Source organism: Pseudophryne corroboree, chromosome 11 (genome assembly GCF_028390025.1).
Source record: "Pseudophryne corroboree isolate aPseCor3 chromosome 11, aPseCor3.hap2, whole genome shotgun sequence".
NCBI classification, from domain to species: domain Eukaryota; kingdom Metazoa; phylum Chordata; class Amphibia; order Anura; family Myobatrachidae; genus Pseudophryne; species Pseudophryne corroboree.
The window spans coordinates 174,373,027-174,398,910 of NC_086454.1; the positions used below are offsets into that span (position 1 = coordinate 174,373,027).

Sequence of the window (25,884 nt, forward strand, 5' to 3'; positions counted from 1 at the left end):
TATGTTATAGGACATATTCTCATAGCCACTAGGGCCGCCATTGCTCAATATTGGAAAAGAACAGACCCACCGCATTTGTCCAAAATTATAGCTTCAATCCAGCGCAATTTCGAAACGGAAACTATGAGTGTTAAATATTCCTTAGCTCCTGTTCCATATTGGGAAAACAGTGTTCACTTAATAAACCACCAATGCCAAAAAGCTGTATAATACGGTGGCAATGATAAATTGCCAGATCCATTGACTTTCATCAAGATGCAGTCCAAACACGGGATGGTCAGTAAGACAGGAAAGACCATGACACTCGTGAACAACCATAGTTATCCCTCTAGTGATTGAGGGCAAGGTTTATGTCTGCAGTCTCAGTTATCAATACATACACACACACGTATACAGATTATATATATATATATATATATATATATATATATATATATATATATATATATATATATATATAGAAAGACATATATACATATAGTGACACATTATATTATAGACACATATATACATATAGTGCATCCGAAAAGTATTCACAGCGCTTCATTTTTTTCCACGTTTTGTTATGTTACAGCCTTCTTCCCTCAAAAATCTACACACAATAGCCCATAATGACCACGTGAAAAAAGTTTTTGAGATTTTTGCAAATTTATTAAAAAATAAAAAACTAAGAAATCGCATGTACATAAGTATTCACAGCCTTTGCTCAATACTTTCTTGATGCACCTTTGGCAGCAATTACAGTCTCAAGTAATTTTGAATATGATGCCACAAGCTTGGCACACCTATCTTTGGGCAGTTTCGCCCATTCCTCTTTGCAGCACCTCTCAAGCTCTATTAGGTTGGATGGGAAGTGTCGCTGCACAGCCATTTTCAGATCTCTCCAGAGATGTTCAATCGGATTCAAGTCTGGGCCACTCAAGGACATTCACAGAGCTGTCCTGAAGCCACTCCTTTGATATATTGGCTGTGTGCTTAGGGTCGTTGTTCTGCTGAAAGATTAACCGTTGCCCCAGTCTGAGGTCAAGGGCGCTCTTGAGCAGGTTTTCATCCAGGATGTCTGTACATTGCTGCATTAATCTTTCCCTCTATCCTGACTAGTCTCCCAGTTTCTGCCGCTGAAAAACATCCCTACAGCATGATGCTGCCACCACCATGCTTCACTGTAGGGATGGTATTGGCCTGCTGATGGGCGGTGCCTGGTTTCCTCCAAACATGACACCCTGGCATTCACGCAAGAGTTCAGTCTTTGTCTCATCAGCCCAGAGAATTTTTGTTTCTTATGGTCTGAGAGTCCTTCAGGTGCATTTTGGCAAACTCCAGGCGGGCTGCCATGTGCTTTTTACTAAGGAATGGCTTCCGTGTGCCCACTCTACCATACAGGCCTAATTGGTGGATTGCTGCAGAGATGGTTGTCCTTCTGGAAGGTTCTCCTCACTCCACAGAGCAATGCTGTAGCTATGACAGAGTGACCATCGGGTTCTTGGTCACCTCTCTGACTAGGGCTCTTCTCCCCCGATCGCTCAGTTTAGACAGCTGGCAAGCTCTAGGAAGAGTCCTGGTGGTTCCGTACTTCTTCCATTTAAGGATGATGGAGGCCACTGTGCTCATTGGGACCTTCGAAAGCAGCAGATATTTTTCTGTACCCTTCCCCAGATTTGTGCCTCGAGACAATCCTGTCTCGAAGGTCTACAGACAATTCCTTTGAGTTCATGCTTGGTTTGTGCTCAGACATGCACGGTCAAGTGTGGGACCATATATAGACAGGTGTGTGCCTTTCCAGATCATGTCCAATCAACTGAATTTACCACAGGTGGACTACAATTAAGCTGTAGGAACATCTCAAGGATGATCAGTAGAAACAAGATGCACCTGAGCTCAATTTTGAGCTTCATGGTAAAGACTGAGAATACTTATGTACATGCGATTTCTTAGTTTTTTATATTTAATAAAATTTGCAAGAAAAACCCCCCAAAACTTTTCATGTTGTCATTATGGGGCTTTGAGATCTATCTATCTATCTATCAGCGCCTACTCCTAGGTCTTCCCTATAAACGCAAAGTTTGCAGTGCACCACAGACTGAATGAAATAGGAATAGCTGATGAGGAACAAGGGAGATGAAGGATACAAGGAGGACAAGGAGTCCCTTAAACCAGTGCACTGCTCCCTAGGGGTTAAACATAAAGCATGGTCTTTGCCTTCCTACTACAGAAGGAGAAACAATATAGGATTAAAAACAAGTGCTTTACTCTAGGATAATAGAATAAAATGTAATACGGTTTTATTAAAAAGGTCTCCATTATATAGGTAAATTGCTGATGTTATGTAGGTGTGTTATGCCTATATGGGAAGTCATGATGTTTTCATATGAGCAAAAATAACATTCTAATGAGAACTGCTTAACTATAAATGAATTCTTAAAGAAGTAAATGATAGTGGAAAGAAGATCATGTAATGGGTGATATATAAACATCTTAATTAGACTTACCAGCTCTCCAGTCTCAGGGTTAATAATGTTTTTATTATCAAAGTTGAAGGTTCCTTTCTTGTCCTGAACAAAAAGCTTCCCGCTGCCATGGCCTAGTAACTCGTGTAGGCCAACTTGAACTTCAAAAGATGGCCCACGATATTTTATAAAAACATCCTGCACATGGAACACACATCATCAATATACCAACGTATAACAAGGGTATCAAAACAATATAGATTGTAAGCTTGCGAGCATGACCTTCCTACCTCTGTCTGTCTGTTTTTACCCAGTATTGTTCTATTACTGTTCATATTGTAAAGCGCAACGGAATATGCTGCGCTATATAAGAAACGGTTAATAAACAATACATTACTGTCCCTGCCAATGTATGAATCCACCAATCCACACAGTGCATTTCTACCCAGCAGTCTGCCATGCTGTCACTCAAACTCTGCTAGCTCAGGAACCACCCTCCTAACACAGAAGCTGCAGCAGAGGAGTGAGAGAGAGCATAATGGTCATATCAGGTAAAAAAAAAGTGTAAAGTTGACCATACACTAGCGCAATTTGGGCCATTTTCATCCGATTCAGACGCATCGAGCTGAGAAATCAGATGAAAAGTGTCAAATCATATGGGTTTTACCTCAATTCTGATCCGATGCGCGGTCCCATGAACATAGGAGCCGGAGATCGCAAGGGCTGTACTATAGAGTTATTGGATCCAGCAGCCTTGGCTAGGATTGTATACAATACAAAAAGGACTGCATGCGATGTCTCGTATGCGATCCCGCCAGGCAGTTCAAGGGAGATCACATGTGACTTCTCCATTTGGAGAAGTCGCAATAGTGTATGGGGACCTTGAGTTCTCCAGTTATTTCAGACGTACTTTAATTGCACTTGTGTGTCACATTGCTGCATTGTTTGACTACTTTCTTTTTAAAGAAACACATTCTCCATTGAGCTTATTTAATAAAATACTACAAGTAGAAAACCTATACTGTAGCCAACAGCAACCTCCCTAGTGAACATCTGTCTTGATAGAGACAACTAACACCATGCATTAATAACAGTCTTATATTCAGCTTTGTGTCTGTTAGAGATCAAAATACACAGATACAGTAACTGGACGGAATGGCAAGTGTCCAATATTCATAGGAATTGGTCACACATTTGCTTTTTAGTCATCACTGATGTCCTCTGAAACCATGACTAAGAGAAGCATCATAAATCATGTCACTGACCAAATGTGAGCGCATCTTTCAAGCTAGGAAACGTTGTGTGTTGCCATTATCCTATATTAGAATTAGGAAAGGGTTATTAACACACAGGAGCTGCTGGCATGCACATCCAATGGTTATAGGGAAAACAGATAAGAAGATATTAGCAGATAATATTAATGCAGCTGGAAGGGTTACCTGCTTCAGCTTTTGCTGTCAATATGCAGCTTGTACAGAACTCAGCACCAGAATGATACTTGCTGAATAACGCTCAGTGTACTTGCTTTAATAATATGGCTAAATATCCTCTAGCTATCTGCTTCAATGTCTCTCTCTTACTTTAAAGGTATGGGAAAACCAGAGACTGAGTAGTCTGGGCTCACAATCTGGTGGTGTTGCCCATACCAACCAGATTCTAGCTATCATTTTTCTGTACGATTTAAAAAAATGATAGAATTTGATTGGCTGCTGTGGGTGACGTCATCCCTTGTCTGTTTTAGGAGCTTTAGTAAATCTACCTCAAAGTCTCCACTGGTATGGGCAACCAATTTAAAATGAGATACACAGATATACAACAATGGGGTAAATTCAGAGTTAATCGTAGATGTGCTAAATTTAGTACATCTACGATCAGTTACTCTGACATGCGGGGGGACACCCAGCACAGGGCTAGCGCACCCCGCACGTCAGTCCCTGCCCTCCCCGCACAGGTACAAAAGAATTGCACTGCTGCAATGCTTTTGTACCCGACGAGTAGCTCCCTGCCAGCGCAGCTCCTGCGCTCTGGCAGAGAGCTACCCATCGCATCCCGGGTTGCAGCGGTTGCATGTGACATCACACAGCCGCCGCGGCCCGCCCCCTCAATGGTCCAGACATGCCCCCCGTTGTCCGGACTGCGCCCCGACAACGGCTTCCTAACGCCGATGGCACGCCCCCTCCCGCCCTGCGACCGCCTCTACCTGTCACAGGCAGTGGCGATCGCACCAGTGAGATGTGCATAGTAATTCAGACTGCGATAGTCTGAATTACTCCCCCAGTGTACTCTTAGAAATCTGAGAGCTGTGGTGGCGTCCTAGCCAGGAAGCATGTGGTGCAGTCTCCCTTCACACCGACATCTTGGGAGTCATACACCTCCTACAAAGCACCAAAGCTGCGTACACTCTAAATGATATGTCGCCCTAACTCGCGGATCGGAGTGACATATCGGATACATTGTCTACTGTGCACTCATGATAGGGGTGCTCCCGCGGGCTGCTAGAGAGAACCCCGGTAGGCACTGCAGCAGGGCCAATGGGGCATTTTGCTAGCAATGACATGTTGCAGAATGCAATTGCCGCATGCCGGGTCCCGTCACCCGTCGGGTCAGCTGTGTACACACATCGCGTAGTGTGTACACACATCGCGTAGTGTGTACACACATCGCATAGTGTGTACACAGCATAAGATATTGGTCAACGATTTACAGTTTGGCTTCTACAAAAGTTTATTTTAAACAAAATCCTGCCATTATGCTTTCCTTTATTTAGGCAGTAGGTTCAATTAGGTTTACCGACTACCCAATGATGGGGAGGAGTCATTATTTACTAAGACTTCTGGGAGGCCCCATTGGTGATGATTAGCTGGCAGTTTGATATTGGCCCAGAATACTACTGCGGTTTTCTAAGGAACTGTCCTAGGTTTGTATTGGGGAACATCAAGGGGGTAAATTTACTAAAGCTTCTAAAACAGACAAGTGGGATAGTTGCCCATAGCAACCAAACAGATGCGATCATTTCTCTATTGCATTCTACAAAATCAGACAGAATCTGATTGGCAGCTATGGGCAAAACCACTAGTTGTCTCTTTTAGAAGCTTTAGTAAATCTACCCCTAGATGTTTATTCCCTACCTAGAAGAGGATTTGATATGAAATACTGATGGATGGATTGCCAGCAGTCAGAACACAGACGGATAGAAAGCAAAGCATACAGATAGAAAGCATACAGATAGAAAGCACGGACAGACAGAAAGCACGGACAGACAGTAAGCACGGACAGACTGCAGTGATTAGATACATAACTGGAATTAGAAAAATGCTGCGGCTGCTACATTGTAGACTTTGTACACAGATTCAGTCGCACACAGATATACATTTGTCTTATCAAATTAATCAGCAGTTTCCTCGTGTGTCCTAGTAGCACTGCATTGAGACAAAGATGCATTTTTGTGAAAAACAAAGTAAACAAGACGCACGACACTAGAACATTCCCACGCAACCTGGCATGCCAAGAGCAGTGCAGTTTCTTGTTGCGGGCGAGGCGTGCAGTCGTACGGGGCACCTGCCGCAGCGCTTTTGCTTGTTCTTGATGCTCCCCCTCCTCTCCGTCATTCGTACTCCGTTCGGGAGGGCGGAGTTTTGCGGAATGACGTATTTGTGTCATGACATCACGACGCAATGTGTCATCTACACAAAACTCCACCCCAAGCGGCGTACTAATGACTTTGGGGGGGGGGGGAAGCAACTGGCAGGCGGGAGGAGGTGGAGGGAGATGCAGGCTGGCTGGCGCTGTACACACACCCCTGGCAACTAGCATTACACAGGCCTGGCAACTAACATTACACAGGCCTGGCAGCTAACATTACACAGGCCTGGCAACTTTTTAAAAATGTTTTCTTAATGTTTAATGGGCGGGGGGCGCATTTTTAAATCTCGCAGTGGAAGCCACATTGGCTAGAAACGGTCCTGGCCAAGAGGGATTGTTTGGCGCAACTGCAGCATAGATGCATGAGGACACATCTGTACCCTATACGTACTATCGCTGTTGCGGTGTACGTTTTTTTTTTTTCCTTTAAAAGTGGCCTGTCTTTTGTGCAGAGCAAGAAGTAAAAAAAAGCCCAACTATTTAAAAATAAATAAAAAAATTAAAACAAAAATGTATACATTAATGAAAAGGGGCTTACTAAATCAGGATTTTGGTACTTACCGATAAATCCCTTTCTCCGATTCCACAGGGGCCACTGGAGTGTAGTTACAATGGGGAAATAGTAGGTAGTAATTGGGAGCTGGCACTTTAAAAATTCTCACACTGTGGCTAGCTCCTCCCCTACTATCTCCCCTCCAAGCCAGTCTACGTAAAACTGTGCCCGAGGAGAGCTGTAATAAACAAACCTTAAGGTAGAGGAGGTTAGCAACGCCCTGTAAACCAGGCGAACCCAAACTAAACCTGGAACAGAACCTGACAAAAACCAGGCTAGCCTGAACTCAACAAGCAGTCATATGGTGATCTGCAAACCGTTAAGCAAAAAACCAGGAGGAACAGCGCTGGGCGGGCGTCCAGTGGCCCCTGTGGAATCGGAGAAAGGAATTTATCGGTAAGTACCAAAATCCTGATTTCTCCTTCATCAACTAGGGGCCACTGGAGTGTAGTTACAATGGGGACGTCCCAGAGCTCCCAAAAACGGGTGGGAAAGCGCTGAGAGTCCTGTAAAAACTGCTCGGCCAAACAGTGATGCAGAGGCCGTAAAAGTGTCAAACTTGTAGAATTTGACAAAACGAATGTCGGTTTGACCAAGTAGCCGCCCGACAAAATATTCATGGAGACCCCGCGGGCAGCTTCCCACGAAGGTCTTACAATGCGCGTAAAGTGCGCTGAAATGGAAAACGGAGGCTCCCTAGTAACCGCCAAGAATACTGTCTGATGGTCAAATGTATCCAACTGCCCAGCGTATGCTGGGACCCCGGCTATTTAGTACGGGAGCATCGTACAGAACAAAGAAGAAAAACACTTCATCGAATAGCCTGAGACCTCTGTAGAGAGAGTTGGCGAGCCCTGACAACATTCAGAGAGGACTGAAAAACACTAGTGTCAGGTTTATATGAAAAATGGACATCCCCTCTGGAAGAAACGACCGCTGAGGCCGAAGCACAGCCAGGGGAGTTGCCAATAGAGTACTCCCTGAAAAAGAGGCCGAACTTACGGCCGCTAGGCTAATTTCATTTGGAAGAAAACCGAAAAAGGCAGAGACCAAAATTCCGGTCAGTGTGGTTTGAAGCGCAGCGGATCAAAAGCTCCCAGAGAAACCAAAGATGAATGGTAACTGGGAGAAGGGGGAAAAACCCCTTTTATCCTTATTATGTCCCATAAAGTTTTCCAAAAGTGGCAAAAGCGAGAAGAGGTAACAGACTTCTGAAATCGGGCCCAGTAGGCCTAACCGAACTAGGGAACTCCTCCCTTCTGAGGTCTCGTGAACAGTCACACGGGTAAACGAAACCAGTGTAAGATTGAACAAGGAGAAAAAAGGAGCCTGTTGAAGTAGACAGTCCAGTCGAGGTAGGAGCCAAGGCTCCTCTACTGACAACAGGCGTATCTGTATCTTCAAGTCATGCGTGACCCAACCAGCGCCACCGAGAGGACTAGCACGCATAATCCCCTCCTGTGTTACTGAACATGAGGTAGAAATAGAAAAGGAGGCAGGATAGAATAACCAGAAAAGTCCCCGGAGCCCTGAGGGCCTCCTCGCCTACTGCCGCCAGAGCTCACGTCCGAGAGTAATAAAGGGATAAAGAGTCAGTCAGAACGCCCTGAGGTCGATCTGAAATTTCCGCCCACAGCGGACCAGCTGACCAAACTCCGGGGAATGTTCCCTCACCCAGGAGTCTGACCTGGTGGCCTGACCTGGAAAGAAGATTGTTGTCCCCCGCTCAGAGAGGAATGGAGGCGACCACTCATTGCGTCGCAACTTGACTGAAGGAATAGAGTACCTGGTGCCGAGGAATGAAAAATCCTCTGACGGACCGTGTTGAGAAACGTCTATGCGGAGCATAAAGTGGATCTGTGTCGAATCAGAAGCTCCTGGATCCTCCGGATATTCAGAAGCCACCTAATGTACAGAGTGGGATAGTAGCAGTAAATTGTCCCATTAGGGAACCAACGTCACCCACTGCCCTTGAAAAAGAGATATTCTGTGATCTTCCTAAACTCTGTGGGAGCGGAAGAGAGACCGAGAGGAAAGGACTGACAGTGAAAATGAGAATCCTGTAATGCAAATCTGAGAAAAGCCTGTCCAACGGAAATCAGTAAACAGGCATCTCTGAAGACAAGGGACACGTAAAACTCCCTTTCTTGTTCAAACTAGCAATCACAGACTAAAAGGATTGTAAGGCTAGAATAGGCCTGTCCGAGCCACTTGGCTTCGGAACGTGAAAAGAAAACAAGGGCCTGAGAACTGTCCTAATTCAAATGATATGTGAAAAACAGGGATCAATACCCTTTGCGGTTAGAAACCTATGGAGCGCAGCCTGCAGTATGACTCTCTTGTCATCGTAAATCGGCCGACCCATGCCGAGGGACTCCTGAGACGGTTGTAACCGGCCAAGCCTTCTCCCATCGACCTGCGCCTACCCTGGGACCCTCCAGGTGGTAGGAAAGTCTGTGTAATGGGTGTATAGGATGACATAAAATCAGACTGGACCGAGGATGTTGAACCTCTGCTTCAGCCTTTTTACCCTGAAAACCCCTGGCGACGAAGATATCACCCGTGTGGAGTCGAAAGCCTGAAAGGGCACGGAAAAATCTAAAGGAAAGACCAGTAAAGGTCTGTCTTGGAGCTGGGGCAGTAGTAGGAGAAAGCAAAGTGGACTTACCTCCAATGGTTCAAGAAATCCTGCAGAAAGTTCCTTCCCCAGAACCATCTGCCCCGTAGGATTTCATGTTCACCTGTCACTGTCGCAGCCCCAGAGGTCGTCGGGTTAAGACAGCCAAGCGAAGATGCAGGGTCCGAGTCTGCAGACGTGGAGACCTCCAAAGAACATAAAGCAGAATCGTGATTCTGACCTGTACCAAAGTATCAATTGATCCTGATGCGAAGCATCCTGTAACCTAGAGGGCAATTGTTCTCCAACCTACTTGCTCCGGACACGGTAGAACCGCGCTGCCGCATATGTCGAATCCCTGAGCAAGGTTGCCTCAGGAAAACGGCGGCTTGTTGGACTGGCGATACATCGAGGGGTATACCCTAGAGAGGTTCTGATACCATCTCCTGCCATCTGCGTGGAAAGGATAGGAAAAACAAACATTGTTTGATACCTGATATTGGGTATTCGGGTGTCTGTCGGCCGCCTACCGGAGTCTGCCCAGCTCATCCGAAACTGGACCAGTCGCTGTCATTTCGTCATTGGCGTGGAACCCTGATGGACTTGACGTGTCCGCCTCCTTTACCTGCAGTATCAGATGAACTGCTGTATAATGTACCTGGATATTCTGAGACACTGGTTCAGATCCACAGAAAACAGACATCAGTAATGCATGGAATGTTAGCAAGGTTCCCTTTGGAAAGGTGAAATGACGTACAAGGTCTCTGGTTAACAGTGACATTACCTGCATAATCTGAGCTGTTCAAACAGGAGTGTCCTGCAGGTGTGTGGAGGGCTAAGCAGATGGCTCCACCGCATACTTCACACCTAAGAGGGAATTCTTTGACTATCCCAGGTGAGACAAACGAAAGGAGAAAAGGTGGGTTAAATAAACACAGCCCTACGTAAGGTCTGCACTATAATGTGTGACCGACACGATTCAACTAAAAACTTTCTGGAGCAGCGGAGACCTGAACCAGTAGCGCTGCGCTGTGGGACAGGAGTCTTAGCCCTAGGCTATAGGAGCTCTCCTTAAAGTTTTGTTTGGATTCAAACCCCTGTTCAGATACCCGCTACTAGCGTACTGAGCCACAGCGCTATTTGTCTGATGCCTTACACACATTCCCCAATTACAAATAGCATTAGTAACTAGTGACACCCAAGAATAATAAAGGGAAGGCAACACCCCGCCCTGTATGTAGTGTACTGCTAATTAAGGTGCACCAGATGATTCTCTGAGGTTCCGCTGGCTTTTCAAAATGGTGACCAGCCTGTGAGAAAAGATGGGGGAAAATGTTATGTGGCAAGGTGGGGTATTCGGTTTCTAGAAAACATTGCGGAAGTGTGCATAATCTGTTTTATCCCCTATATCTGGTATTTTATGGATATATCTATATACATACCCACACGCACTTAAATATATATATATATATATATATATATATATATATATATATATACACACAAACATAGCTATATATGTATATATACACACACCACCGTGAAACCAACCGGGTAGATAAATACTGTCTATGTGAACCCAATAGGGTAGATAAATACTGTGTATTTGTAGGTAAATAAATACTGCACAGTAGATTTTTAAATTATTAATGAGCTGAGTCCCAGCTACCGTAATAGAGCAGGTTCCCTGATTTGCATGTAGGAAAATGCCGGGTAGAGGACTCTACTGCAGGGAGGAATGTAGCTATATTTCAGCAGCATGAAGTATGGAAAAGCTAAAAACCCCAGAGACAGGGTTTGTTGCCTAGCGACAGTGAGACCTGGGAGCCCGCTGAGTAAAGCGGGTTATAAAACTTTTACTCACCCGTCCCTCCTTGCAAAGAAATCCTCCCTGCACAGCCAGGAGAGGAATGAGCCTTCAGTCTGAGACCCCACACACACTGGAGCGGCGTGCTGCAGCGGCGCGGGGAGCGGAGAGAGCCCGCCGTACAAAGCGGGAGTTAGCTCCGCCCCCCCTGCCAATGTATCCCCCGGCCGCCTTGCTGCGGTCGGGGTGCGGGTAAATGTAACCCCCGGGCGCCTGTTTGCTGCTGCCGGGGAGCGCCCGTATATTGTAAATGTAACTCCCCGGCCGCCTGTATGCTGCGGCCGGGGAGCGGTGTGTAACCCCCGGCCGCCTTGTATATGCTGCGGCTGGGGAGCGGTGTGTAACCCCCCCGGCCGCCTGTATGCTGCGGCCGGGGAGCTGAGAGTCTGAGCCCGCCGCCGGACGGAGCGGGAGTTAGCTCCGCCCCTCTGTTCCGGCGCCACTTTTAAATTTAAAAACCCGCTATGTATTACCCGGCTGCTTGTATGCTGCGGCCGGGTAATGTAAATGTATCACCCGGCTGCCTGTCTGCTGCAGCCGGGGATTGAAGAGCGCTGAGCCCGCTTACAGAGCGGGCTGAAGCTCCGCCCCCCACATAATGGCGCCAAGTTCAAACTAGAAAGTGCACCCTCTCTTCCACTGCAGCGTTATAAGGGGGTTAGATGCAGGGCACAACACAGTAAAGACCATCACATCTAAGTGCACATATTATGTAAAATCACACATCAGTCTGGAGGGGGGGGAGATTGTACTCACCACTGTCCTTCTTCTGATGGAGTGGCCCCGACACGCGCCGCACGCAGCGGTGTCCGGCCTGAATCTTCTGTGATGGAGTGGCCCCAACACGCGCCGCACGCAGCGGTGTCCGACCATTTTTGATACAAACCGCTGCCATGCTGCCGGAATCTTCTGCTGGATGGAGTGGCCCATACACGCGCCGCACGCAGCGGTGTCCGCCAACTCAGGAGAGCTCAGTGTCTCCCTCAGCCGGGGCCCATCCCGAGCCGCACGCAGCTGCGATGGGACCCCGCCGGCAGCTCCTGCGGTGCAGACTGGCAGTGGCAGAGCTGCCAGTCTGTGAGTGTGTGAAAGAAAAATAAAATAATAAAGAAAAAAGAAAAATTTCTTCAGCTAAACCCAAGTGAACCAGCTCACCTCGGGCACTAAACTAAGACTGGCTTGGAGGGGAGATAGTAGGGGAGGAGCTAGCCACAGTGTGAGAATTTTTAAAGTGCCAGCTCCCAATTACTACCTACTATTTCCCCATTGTAACTACACTCCAGTGGCCCCTAGTGGATGAAGGAGAAATAGAAGTAGTCCCTCCCCATTTTAGCAGATAATACCACAAATACTGGATAATATATACTATACCTTGTCTTCCTCAGATAAAAATGTCAGTTTCTCACGCTCAGTAGCTGATCCAACTGACAGAACATTCCCCAAAGAAACATTTTTAAATCCAACACTTTGTCTGATGTCATCATCTGGGTGGTGGAAGAGATAAGTGATGAGAAACACCATGCTATACAGACATCTGTTCCCATCATTCTAAAAGCGAATACCTGACTGGTGAAAGTACACCTGTGCTATTTACACCTAGAAATAGTGCAGCTGAGGGACATGTGGACAAATTCAATCAGCATGGTTCCTTGTATAATCCAGCTGCATAGTGTGACTCCACACAAACTGATTTGTGAAAACTGGCCCAACAAGGGTGTCCTTATTACCCACCTAGCCACTCAGAGGTTTTTAAACAAGTTCTTCCAGTATGCTTTTACAAGTACTAAAAATGAGTCATTCAGTTGGGATTTCACCATGTATATTCAAATCGTGCCAATGATTATGACCCAGGAACTCCCACCATTCATTTAAAGGTACGACTAATACTCCAGATGGACTTCTTGCAGCAATAGTAGGCCTGCACTTTCAAATACAGTGAACCATATAAATGCACCAGTGCAACCACTCCAAAAACTGTGCCTGCTAGAACAAAATCCTGTGTTTAAGAGGGGCCTTGTTCAAATTATACATAGGCTTACCATACTACCCCTTTATACCAGGACACTCATGGATTACACAGGTTCTTTGGCGGATTAAAACCTCGTGAAATGCAGGCTTGAAGTCAGCCAGCCACAGAGCCAGAGTTATTCATTAGTGTCAATGGGCGAGTTTAAAGGGATAGCATGATAAGCCAAATTATACAATGCAAGTTTTTTTTTATGCAACAAAACTTCTCTAAGGATGCAACACTATCCCATACAAAGAGCATGTAACCAAGGGCAAGGCAAATACCTCCCTTAGACAACCACTCAACTCTCCTGACTATGGGGCATATGGATCAAAGCTTGAAGAGAGAAAACGTGGAAAGTGCTAAAGTACCAAACTAATCAGCACCTGTAATTTTCCAAACAAAACCTGTAAATTAACAGATAGGAGCTGATTGGTTTGTACATGATCTCTCTCCAAGCTTTGACACATATGCCCCTAAACCAAAATACCATGGTAATACACAGAAAAAGACATATGTTGATATGTAACCAAAGTATTGAAAGTTTAGACATCTCACAGTTTGGTATGTTGATCCCAGCTGGGATGCCGCTCCCACTGAATGTTACTACGTCCAAGGAAGTGAAGTCTGGCCGGAGGAAAGCATCCTTTTCAAAGGAAGATGGCCACGGGAGTGATGCCACAAGCTTCTCTGCTGCACAGACCAGCTGAGTAAAGCGAGCACTCACTAATTTGTTCACCACTGCAACAAAGCCTGATGAAAAAGAGAAATATCTAGTTATTTAGGAGTAAATAAAGGAAGAAAGGCACAAGACTCAGCAGAATGTTACCTAGCCTACATGACTGGCTCTTACTTTTTCCAAAGGTTGTACAATATTTTATTTAAACCAGTAGTTTTCAAATTCGGTCCTCAAGACTCAACAAAGTTCACATTTTCCAGATCACCTGGCAGGTGTACCGTGTATCACCAACTGTCACTTTTAAAACTTTTTTTGGTGTAGGGCCCCCCGTGACCCAGGGGCAAGTGTGCATCCATCATAGATACGCACATGAACACACAATGTTTCAATGTAATGCCCATTAAAACTTTTTTTTATAATGTACAGTAGTTCTCTTACCTTCAAATTCTCCACGGGAACCAAATGGGTCTCTATAGCTCTCGATGAATCCAATGTAACTGAAAGGAAATATGTACTTTCAAATATGGTGTGAAATTCTACATGTTTCACAAACTAAGATCACTGTACAATGTAAATGTAACTGTACTGAACAATGTAAAAATCGGATTTTAAATTACCTACCGGTAAATCCTTTTCTTGTAGTCCATAAGGGATATTGAGGACAGATTAGTACGATGGGGTATAGATGTGTCAGTGCACTTTAAATTTCTTCAACTGGGTGTGCTGGATCCTCCCCTCTATGCCTCCTCTTACAGCTCAGTTATAGGTAAAACAGTGCCCGAAGGAGAATTACATACTTGAGAGAAGGAAGGACTATAACAACAAGAAGTGGTGAGATTTACACACCAGCACACCAAAACATAACCAGGCCAGCAACGGCTGGCAACATTAACAGCTGAACAGGTAACACCTAACAGAGAACCTAGAGAAAGTCACCGCACAGAGGCGGGCGCCCAATATCCCTTATGGAATAAGAGAAAAGGATTTACCATTAGGTATTTAAAATCCCATTTTCTCTATCATCCATAAGGGATATTGGGGACACATTAGTACGATGGGGATGTCCCAAAGCTTCCAGAATGGGCGGGAACGTGCAGAGAAGTCTGCAGTACCCTCTTTGGCAAGGGTATCAAATTTTTAGAACTTCACAAAAGGTGTTCTTCCCCGACCAGGTATCCTGTATATCATCTGTATCTGACAGTAGTGCAGGTAAAGCAAGTTTTTGTGCACCTGCAGTAGACAGGGGGGATGTTTAGCAGCTTGATTTGCCACTGCTTGTTGCAGTTCCCGAGTTTTATTGGCATTTGCAATGAGCTGAGAAGACATATCAGACATCATAGTTTTGATAGCCCCCAGCCAGGAGGGCTCTTGACTCTCCCCCACATCGTTATCAGCATTTTGTGATCACCGATTACAGTGCTCACATGATATTGAGCCAGATGAGATAGGGGAGAATCCAGCATTACATACACTGCATAACTTCTGTTTTACCATTGTGGAGAAGAAAAAAAAAATATGAGGATTTTGGTACTTACCAGGTAAATCCTTTTCTTTGAATCTATAGGGGTCACTGGGGTACTCTTAGGATATGGACGGGGCGTTAGCAGGGTACCTCAGTGTTTTTGTACTGAGCCGAACAGGAGCGAAAGAGAATGAACAATGGAGAATTACATATAACATTATAATATAACGGACAACTGAAAAGTTGACACATAACGGACAACTGGAAAGTTAACACGACAACCGATAACAATCACCGCAACCTTCCAACAAGCCGGTGATAATAGGATTTTAAATTACCTACCGGTAAATCCTTTTCTCATAGTCCGTAGAGGATGCTGGGGTTCCATTTAGTACATAAATGGGTATAGACGGGTCCTTTGGGAGCCACTGGCACTTTAAGAGTTTAAAAGTGTGGGCTGGCTCCTCCCTCTATGACCCTCCTACCAGACTCAGTCTAGAAACTGTGCCCGAGGAGACGGACATACTTTGAGCGAAGGAAATACAGAGTGTGGTGAGATTCACACCAGCTCACACATAACAGAAATCCAAGCTAACCAGCTTTAAACAAATCAGCAACGGCTGAACAACAGTACTTAACCAAGTTACAATGCAATACTTAACCAAGTAATAAGGCAGTACTGAACCAAGTAACAACTGCAGGAAAATGAAGCGCTGGGCGGGCGCCCAGCATCCTCTACGGCAGTGATTTTCAACCTTTTTTAATTCGGGGCACGTCGAACAATATTCTATAATTGCCAAGGCACACCATCAGTACTCCACGAACAAACATTCTCCCCCCCCCAAAAAAAAAACAAAAAACACACCACACACTTTGGCCACATGGGGAATTAAAACACACATTGGTCCCCACAGTAATTAAACAAATGCAGTGGCTCCCCACAGTAATTACACACATTGTCCCCCCACAGTAATTACACACATGGGCCCCCCACAGTAATTACATATTGGCTCCCACATTAATTCCGCACACTGTTCACCACAGCTTTTACTGTAAATGAATACAAATACATTGGACCATATCTGTAAGTAGGGTTCAAAATCCCTTTTTCTTTTGCCTCTCCCTCCCTCTGCGGCAGGAGTTAATGCAGCCGTAAGCGGAGAGGTGCAGCAGGGAGCAGCAACGTGCTGGCGGCTGGCAGGCGGGCGGTAATGCAGCCATGAGCAGTGAGGTGCAGCAGGGAGCAGCACTTGGCTGGTGGCTGGCAGCGGGGCTTGCTGCTGGTGAGCGGGAAGATGATGTGTTACGCTGAGTTACAAAAGTTCACCTGCATGACGACGGACAGCGCATCTCTGGTGGCACATCTGAAAGCTGCTGGCAACACACCAGTGTGCCGCAGCACAGTGGTTGAAAACCACTGCTCTACGGACTACGAGAAAAGGATTTACCGGTAGGTACTGCATATAAAATCCTATTTTCTCTTACGTCCTAGAGGATGCTGGGGTTCCATTTAGTACCATGGGGATGTACCAAAGCTCCCAGTACGGGAGGGAGAGTGCCGAGGTTCCTGCAGAACAGATTGACCAGCCTTTAGGTCCTCAGAGGCCAAAGTATCGAACTTGTAGAACTTAGCAAACATGTTCGTCCCAGACCAAGTAGCAGCACGGCACAGTTGTAAAGCCGAGACACCGGGCAGCCGCCCAGGAATAACCCACTTTACGAGCAGAGTTGGCCTTAACAGAGTTTTGGCACGGCAAGCCTGCCGTTGAATAAGCATGCTAGATAGTAAACCCGATCCAACGAGAAATCGTCTGCTTGGAAGCAGGTGGTGGTCTTCAGTTTGCCGGCAGCCGGGCTCCCGACAACAAGCATATTGGCGCCAGAATTCCGACCGCTGGCATAGAGACAGCTTTTCTCCCTCTTGGGGGTCCACAACCCCAACCTGGAGGAAAAATAGATAGCGCGGCGCGCTTAGCGCGGCACTGTGCCCGCAGCATGGCAAGCGTAGCGAGCCGGCAAGGGGCTCATTTGGGCTCGCCCAGCTGTCGGTATGCTGGCGGTCGGGAATCCGGCACCGGTATGTTGGCCGCCGGGAGCCCGACCGCCGGCATAACATACTACACCCGAAGCAGGACACCCAACCTTGGTGGGATCATAAAGGACGAACAAAGCGTCAGATTTCCTGTGACGAGAGGTTCTCTTCACATTAATCTTCAAAGCCCTCACAACATCCAAGGACTTTGACGTAATTGAAGAGTCAGTAGCCACTGGCACCACAATAGGTTGGTTGATATGAAAAGCAGACACAACCTTAGAAAGTAATTGCTGATGCGTTCTGAGCTCAGCCCCATCTTCATGGAAAATCAAATAAGGGCTCTTGCAAGACAAAGCCCCCAATTCAGACACACGTCTACCAGATACCAATGCCAACAGTGTGACTGCCTACCAAGTAAGAAACTTGACATCCACCTCCTGCAAAGGTTCGAACCAATCCGATTGCAGGAACTGCAGCACCACATTAAGATCCCACGGTGCCGGAGGCGGCACAAAGGGAGGTTGGAAGTGTACAACCCCTTTCAAGAAAGTATGAAACTCAGGGAGGGCAGCCAATTGTTTCTGGAAGAAAATGGACAAGGCCGAAATCTGGACTTTAATTGAGCCCAGGCATAGGCCCACATCCACACCAGCCTGCAGAAGGAGGAGAAACCGTCCTAGTTGAAACTCCACCGTTGGATACTTCTTGTATTCACACCAAGACACGTACTTTTTCCAAATGCGATGGTAATGTTTAGATGATACTCCCTTCCTAGCCTGAATCAGGGTAGGAATGACCTTTTTCGGAATGCCCTTCCGAGCTAAGATCTGGCGTTCAACTTCCATGCTATCAACGTAGCTGTGGTAAGTCCTGATAGGCGAACGGCCCCTGTTGAAGGAGGTCCTCGCGAAGAGGAAGAGGCATCAGATCCTCCAGGAGTAACTTCAGAAGATCCGCGTACCAAGCCCTCCTTGGCCATTCCGGAGCAATGAGGATCGCCTGAACTCTTGTTCTTTTTATTAGTTTGAGAATTTTTGGGATGAGTGGAAGTGGAGGGAACACATACATTGGAGTGGAACACCCATGGAGTTACTAGTGCGTCCACCGCCACTGCCTGTGGGTCACTCGACCTGTAGCAGCACCTGCGAAGCTTCTTGTTGTGGCGAGAGGCCATCATGTCTACCTGAGGCACACCCCACGCTTCGTCACTTCTGCAAATACCTCTTGGTGAAGAGCCCACTCTCCCGGATGGAGATCATGTCTGCTGAGGAAGTACGCTTCCTAGTTGTCCACTCCCGGAATGAAGATTGCTGATAGCGCCACAGAGTGCTTTTCTGCCCAGAGGAGGATTCTTGTTACTTCGGTCATTGCTGCTCTGCTCTTTGTTCCACCCTGTCGGTTTATGTAGGACACTGCTGTCACATTGTCCGACTGAACCTGAATGGCCTGATCTTGCAGAAGATGCGCCGCTTCCAGAAGGCAGTTGTATACGGCTCTTCATTCCAGAATGTTTATCGGAAGGATGGATTCCAGACTTGACCACTTTCCTTGGAAAGTTTCCCCTTGGGTGATTGCTCCCCAATCTCTCAGACTTGCATCCATGGTTAGAAGGATCTAATTCTGTATCCCGAACCTGCGGCCCTCGAGTAGGTGAGAAGTTTGCAGCCACCAGAGGAGTGAAATTCTGGCTTTCGGCGACAGGCGTATCCGCTGGTGCATGTGAAGATGTGATCCTGACCACTTGTCTAGGAGATCCAGTTGGAAGGACCTCGCATGGAACCTTTCTGTACTGAAGAGCCTCGTAGGAGGCTACCATCTTCCCAAGAAATTGAATGCACTGATGAACCAATACCCGGGCTGGCTTCAGGACATCCCATACCATTGATTGGATCAACGTCTACCGGTAGAAATACTCTGCACTTCCGCATCGAGTATCATCCCCAGGAAGGGCAGTCTCCTTGTCGGTTCCAAATGTGACTTTGGGAGGTTCAGGACCCACCCATTATCCTGGAGTTGAGAGAGCAATACTCTGCAACAACCTCTCCCTGGAAGACGCTTTTGTCAGTAGGTCGTCCAGATATGGAATTATGTTCACTCCCTGCTTGCATCTCTGCCATGACCTTGGTGAACACTCTCGGTGCTGTGGAGAGACCAAACGCCAGCGCTTGGAACGAATAGTGACAATCCAGTAGCGCAAATCTGAGATAAGCCTGGTGAGGCGGCCAGATCGGAATGTGAAGGTTCGCATCCTTGATATCCAGGGATACTAGGAATTCCCCTTCCTCTAGACCTGATATCACCGCTCTCAGATTCCATCTTAAATTTGAATTCCCTTAAGTAGGGGTTCAATAATTTTAGGTTTAAAATCGGCCTTACTGAACCATCCGGTTTCGGCACCACAGACAGGTTGGAATAATAACCCCTGCGGTGTAGGGTAGGTGGAACTGGGACAATAACATCTGTTTTGACTAATTTTTGAATGGCTTCCTGTAGGATAGCACTTTCTGTCAGCGAAACTGGTAAGCCTGATTTGAAGAATCGGTGAGGTGGGAGTTCCTGAAACTCCAGTCTGTAGCCCTGGGTAACAATTTCCATCACCCAGGGGTCTAGGCCTGATGACGCCCAGATGTGACAAATTTTTTAGTCTTGCTCCCACCTGCCCGATCCCCAGGCTGGGAAGTCCACCGTCATGTTGACGATTTGGAGGAGACCGAACCTGGTTTCAGTTCCTGAGAACCTGTTGGTGTAGGTTTTCCGGATTTTGTCCGACCGCCCCTAAAGAAGGTGGATTTCCTAGTCGGTGGAGCTGCCGAGGGTAAAAAGGTTGACTTACCCCACAGTTGCCGTGGAAATCCACGCATCCAATGCATACCCAAAGAGAGCCTGACCTGTGAAGGGTAGGTTCTCCACACTTTTCTTGGATTCTGCATCCGCAATCAATTGGCGTAGCCAGAGTCCTCTGCGTGCTGATACCGCCATGGAAGTAGTCCTTGCATTCAGCATTCCAAGGTCTTTCATGGCCTTCACCATGAACCCAGCAGAATACTGTATGTGACGCAAAAATAAATCAATGTCACACCTAGCCATAGAATATAAGTCCTCTAGTAATGTGCCTGACCGCTTTAAAAATCCATGCACAAGCAATAGTGGTTCTTAAAGCCACGCCTGTAACAGTGTATATAGATTTGAGTTTAGTCTCAATCTTGCGGTCAGCCGGATCCTTGAGGGCGGTTGAACCAGGGACAGGTAAAACCACCTTTTAAAGACAACCTAGATACAGAAGAGTCTACTATAGGTGGTGTTTCCCACTTCTTCCTATCCTCATCAGGGGAAGGAAAAGCAATGAGAATTCTTTTAGGGATCTGTAATTTTTTCTCTGGTTTTTCCCATGATTTTTCAAATAAAGAGTTAGCTCTTTAGAAGCAGGGAAGGTGAGAGAGTTTTTCTTATTTCCTGGGCAGGGAGGCGTACACATACACACTAAGTTAAACTTTTCCCTCCGTGCACACAACAACAACATGAATATCAATATACAATACATGTTTCACACTGTACAAGGGAGCAGCGGCAGTGTGAACTGCCTGCTGCTTGTTACCTCTGGGAAGTGGAGGCTCTGACGGGACTTCTCTGATTAAGCTCTGTCCAACTCCTACATGAAGCCTTAAACTGAAAATCAGCATAGCTGATTTGGGTCTATGGCGGGGCTCCTTACCTGAGCACCGACAAGCCTCTGCTCACACAAAACAAAAAGTAAAAATCTTCTGAAAAATCAAGTCCACAGACTTCTAGAATGAACCTTCTCCTGGTGAAGGCACAAAAAACACTGAGGTACCTTGGGAGTATGGAGAGGGTTACTAATTTAAATATTTAAATGTGCCTATCCCTATCCCAAAAGTACTCCAGTGACCCCTAGTGGATGAAAAAGAAACGGGTACAACACACACACAACACAGCCTGAAATATAATACAAGCCTGCCATATTGCATGTGAGAGGAGACACAGGAGAGCGGACACCAGTGCACCCAACCCTGCACAGCCCCAGTGAGGCTGTCAGCGTTTTACATATACATAACCAGTAGTGAGACTGTTATGAAAATTCCCTCAGAGGAATGATATTTGTGCACAATATAGCGGCTCCCCCCCTCTACACCCAGTACCAGTGATCCAGCGTGTGACCGTTATGGAGGAGCTGTATGAGGCTGCTGCTGCTTATGCAGAGGAAGGTGCCAAAATGCAGCTGAGCCCGCTCTGATGTAGCTCCGCCCCCCATAATGGCGCCGGAGCTACTGTGTAATATTTATACTGGCCATGTCTCCCTGTTTGTAGCCTCACAAATTCTTGGTAGAAGAATATTTAGCCAGTCTCACGCAAGGGCTACAGCGGGTCCCCCCCAGGAGGGACCCATACACCTCACCCGCACTTCTGCCACAAAGTGAACCAGGGGACCCCCCTAGCGGGGTCCCCAGTGTGTACTCACCACCGATGATCACCTTCAGGCAGCGTTAGGGGTGTGCGGCATGCTGCGACAGCCAAGGCGCCATGCCCCTCTGAACAAACAGCCCCTCAGGACGGTGGTCCGGCAGCAGGGAAGCAGTCCTGCACCTCAAGAGGCCAGTGACCATCTCCCCCCCCCCCCCCCCCCCTAACTCCCACGGTGCAGGTATGTGTTGCCCAAATAGCATACCGAAAGAAATAAAAGTTTGAAAGAAATTGAAGAAAAAAAAACTGCAGAGTGTGCATCCTCTCCTGAGGGCACTTTTTTCTAAACAGACCTGTAGGAGGAGGAATAGAGGGGAGGAGCCAGCACACCCAGTTGAAGAAATTTAAAATGCACTGGCTCCTTTGGACCCGTCTATACCCCATCGTATTAATCTGTCCCCAATATCACTTAAGGATGCTAGAGAAATTTTGACTTTAAATCAGATGTAACATGCAGCAATAAAGATTCTTTACTTTGATAAAGGTCAAACACAGTTATTTATTTAATTCCGATTTATATTCACTTTAACCTCTTCCTCATTTCCTACCTCTCAACTATTGGTCCTTTGTCTTGTACCCAATGTTTGGATCCTTCTTTATGAGCTTGGATGGATCCTTCCTGAAAACTTCGTCCATACTCCTCTAGCATCCTCCGCTGGTTGTCATTGGCAGCATAAGCCTAGAAATGTTAAGGAAAAAGCAAGAGATTGGCTTAAAACACACAAAAAACATACAGGAACAAGTCAGAGCCTAAGGGTTTGTTCAACTTTTGAGTCATTTATAGTGGTAAGCCAGTTTTATTTGATCATACAACATGTTTTCTTAATCTATATTCAGACAGACACCAAAGTTAGCCAGTCGGAATAAATATAGTCTGAGAACAGATAGTTGTACCAAACTACATGAAAAGGGTACATACAATGTCAAACATCTGAATTCACGTACTACATTAAATACTTAAAATTTAAATAATACAAGTAAAACAGTGTTGAGTTACAGGAAAAGAGCAAGGGCTCTTATCCATTTCTACATGGTGTAATGTCATGGCCACCTTTGCCTTCTCCAGGTTTTCCCTCACTCGAAGTAGTAAGGGGGAGTAATCTCCTCTTGTGACAAGGATCTCATGGCCTTCAAAGTCAAACGGTCCCAAGGAGTGTGATAGATCAGACGAATCAGCAGCGGTTCCTGGTCAGAGAGACAGTAGGTTCTTTAGTGAATAAAAACAACAGAAGACAGAGATATCATAAAACTGCATTAATATAACTTTCAGCATCTGCTCCTCCACCTTCTTTGCTGACGGAAGCAAGTCGAACCTCATACTTTGCCCTGCCACCTTCATCCTGAGTTTTAAATAGTCGAGTGTTGTAGGCGCTAAGATTCTGTGGGGAAAGAGAATGGAAGAATACAGAGAAGATGGTAGAAGTGCAATACTGTGAAATGGTCAGCTAAATCAGAACAGACAACACAGTGTAATATTTATATACCTTTGTGTCCAGGAACCTCTGGATCAATTCTGCATCTTCCAAAGTGCAATTTGCAGAGAAATAAGTGCTAATTCCCTAAGACAAATAGGACATAATTATTTTCTGCTGCAAAAGAATGCATATTTTACATTAAAGTGCTATTTCATATTAACTATCAGTTCCATTATATTTCAACTTATGACAAGTTTTTGTAAAAATGTTCATCAATATAAAAAAAATAGGATTTTAATTACATACCGGTAAATCCTTTTCTCGTAGTCCATAAAGGGATATTGGGGAATCTAGTACGATGGGGTATAGACGGGGTCAAAAAGAGCCAGTGCACTTTAAATATCAGAATTGCCTAGACTGATTCCTGATTCGCTTGAGCATCCGTGGGAGCAATGGAATTGGAGGAAACAGGTAGACCAGCCGGTAAGGTCAAGGAGACGTCAGTGCATCCACTGCCTTCGCCCGTGGGCCCCTGGTTCGCGAGCAATACCAGGGAAGTTTCTTGTTGAGACGAGAACCCATCATGTCTATCTGCGGCAGCCCCACCGGTTGATGACCTGCTGGAACACCTGCTGGTGGAGACCCCACTCTCCCAGGTGGAGATCGCGACGACTCGGGAAGTCTGCTTCCCAGTTGTCCACACCGGGAATGAAGATTGCCGACAGAGCTCTTGCAGTTCTTTCCACCCAGAGGAGTATCTTTGACAACTCTCGCATGCAGGCTCTGCTTTTTGTCCCTCCATGTCGTTTGATATCCGCCACCGCCGTGGTGTTGCTCGACTGTACCTGGATCACGTGATTCCTGAGCAGAGGAGAGGCCTGAAGCAGAGCATTGTAGATCACCAGAAGTTCCAGAATGTTGATCGGAAGGAGGCATTCATGGGCTGACCACCTGCCTTGGAACTGTGCCCCTTGGGTGACAGCTCCTCATCCCCTTAGACTCGCATCCGTCGTGAGGGTGGTCCAATCCTGAATCCCGAAATTCCAGCCTTCCAGTAGGTTGGAGGACTGCAGCCACCACGGGGGAAATCCTGGCCTGAGGTGACAGCCGAATCATCCGGTGCATCTGTAGATGTGATCCGGACCACTTGCTCAGGAGATCCACTGAAATGTTCTGGCATGGAACCTCCCATACTGGATGGCCTCGTATGAGGCGACCATCATTCCCAAGAATCTTATGCAAAGGATGGACACTAGAGTAGGTCGGAGCACCATGCGGACCATCTCCTGAAGTGTTCTCGCCTTGTCCTCTGGTAGGAACACCTTATGGGCCACAGTATCCAGCAACATCCCCAGGAACAGGAGCCTCTGAGTTGGTTCCAGGTGGGACTTTTGTAAGTCGAGGATACACCCCTGCTGTGACAGAAGGTGGACAATGCTGTCGATATGGAGCAAAAAAAGCTCCCTGGATCTTGATTTTATCAGAAGATCGTCCAGGTAAGGGACAACATTGACCCCCTGGACTCTGAGTTGGAACATCATCTCCACCATCACCTTCGTGAATACCCTCAGAGCTGTGGACAGGCCGATGGTCAGGGCCTGGAATTGGAAGCGATGTTCCAGCAGGGCAAACCGCAGGTACGCCTGATGAGGCAGCCAAATCGGATTATGGAGGTAGGCATCCTTGATATCCAAGGAGGTCATGAATTCCTGTTCTTCAAGGCCCGCAATCCCTGTTCGCAGGGATTCCATTTTGAACCTGAACACCTTCAAATAAGGATTCAATGATTTTAGAATCAAAATGGGTCTGACTGAACAGTCCGGTTCCAGCACCACAAATAGGTTGGCATAAAACCCCTTGCCGCATTGCGGTATTGGTACTGGAACAATGACGTGGGACTGGACCAACTTTTGGATGGCCTGTTGCAACGTAACTTGCATATCCCCCAAAGCTGGTAAGCTTGATTTGAAAAATCGTTGGGGAGGAGTACTGTCGAACTCCAGCTTGTAGCCTTGAGAAACGAGATTTCTGACCCAGGTATCCTTGCAGGAGGTCTCCCAGACGCGGCTGAAGTGATGCAGTCAAGCTCCCACACTTAGAAATCCCCTCGGGGTGGGTGGGCACCATCATGCGGAGGCCTGAGCGGAAGCAGAACTGGTGGTCTGTTCCTGAGAGCTGGTGCTTGCAGGCTTTCTGGACTTACCTCTGGTGCCTTTAGTCGCATTGGAGGCAACTCTGGCCTTAGATCGAAATCTGCGAGACCGAAAGGACTGGACAGATGGCCCCGGGTAGGAGCGTCTCGCCGGCGGGGCCTCAGAGGGGAGAAACGTGGATTTCCTAGCTGTAACTTTGGAAATCCAGGTATCCAATTAAACCCCAAAGAGTCATTCCCCAGAAAAGGTGAGGGACTCCACACTATGTTTGGATTCTGCGTCCACAATCCACTGACGCAACCACAAGTCCCTGCGCGCCGACACTGCCATGGCAGAAGTCCTAGCATTAATGTTTCCCATCTCTTTGAGCGAATCACAGAGGACACGTGTAGTGTCCTGAATGTGTTTTAGGAGGGTCACCACAGTAACCAAGGGCATACCTCCCGAGAGGCCCCCCTGAAGTTGAGTGGCCCAGGAATGAATGGCATCCATTCAACCCGCAATGGCATCCAGCAACCCGCAATGAC

At 46.7% G+C, this 25,884-nt stretch overlaps 1 protein-coding gene across 1 annotated transcript in view; it reads right to left on the reverse strand.

Annotated features, from left to right (window-relative positions):
• DPP3 (dipeptidyl peptidase 3) overlaps window positions 1–25,884 on the reverse strand; it is a 173,825-nt gene that overhangs the window by 80,832 nt on the left and 67,109 nt on the right. The window contains exons 5-12 of the mRNA XM_063945092.1: window positions 23,274–23,348; window positions 23,075–23,168; window positions 22,841–22,974; window positions 22,338–22,468; window positions 14,252–14,310; window positions 13,693–13,887; window positions 12,498–12,610; window positions 2,490–2,645 (exon numbers count right to left, since the gene is read on the reverse strand). Of these exons, the coding sequence (XP_063801162.1) occupies window positions 2,490–2,645; window positions 12,498–12,610; window positions 13,693–13,887; window positions 14,252–14,310; window positions 22,338–22,468; window positions 22,841–22,974; window positions 23,075–23,168; window positions 23,274–23,348 (957 nt within the window). The remainder of the gene's footprint in view (window positions 1–2,489; window positions 2,646–12,497; window positions 12,611–13,692; window positions 13,888–14,251; window positions 14,311–22,337; window positions 22,469–22,840; window positions 22,975–23,074; window positions 23,169–23,273; window positions 23,349–25,884) is intronic.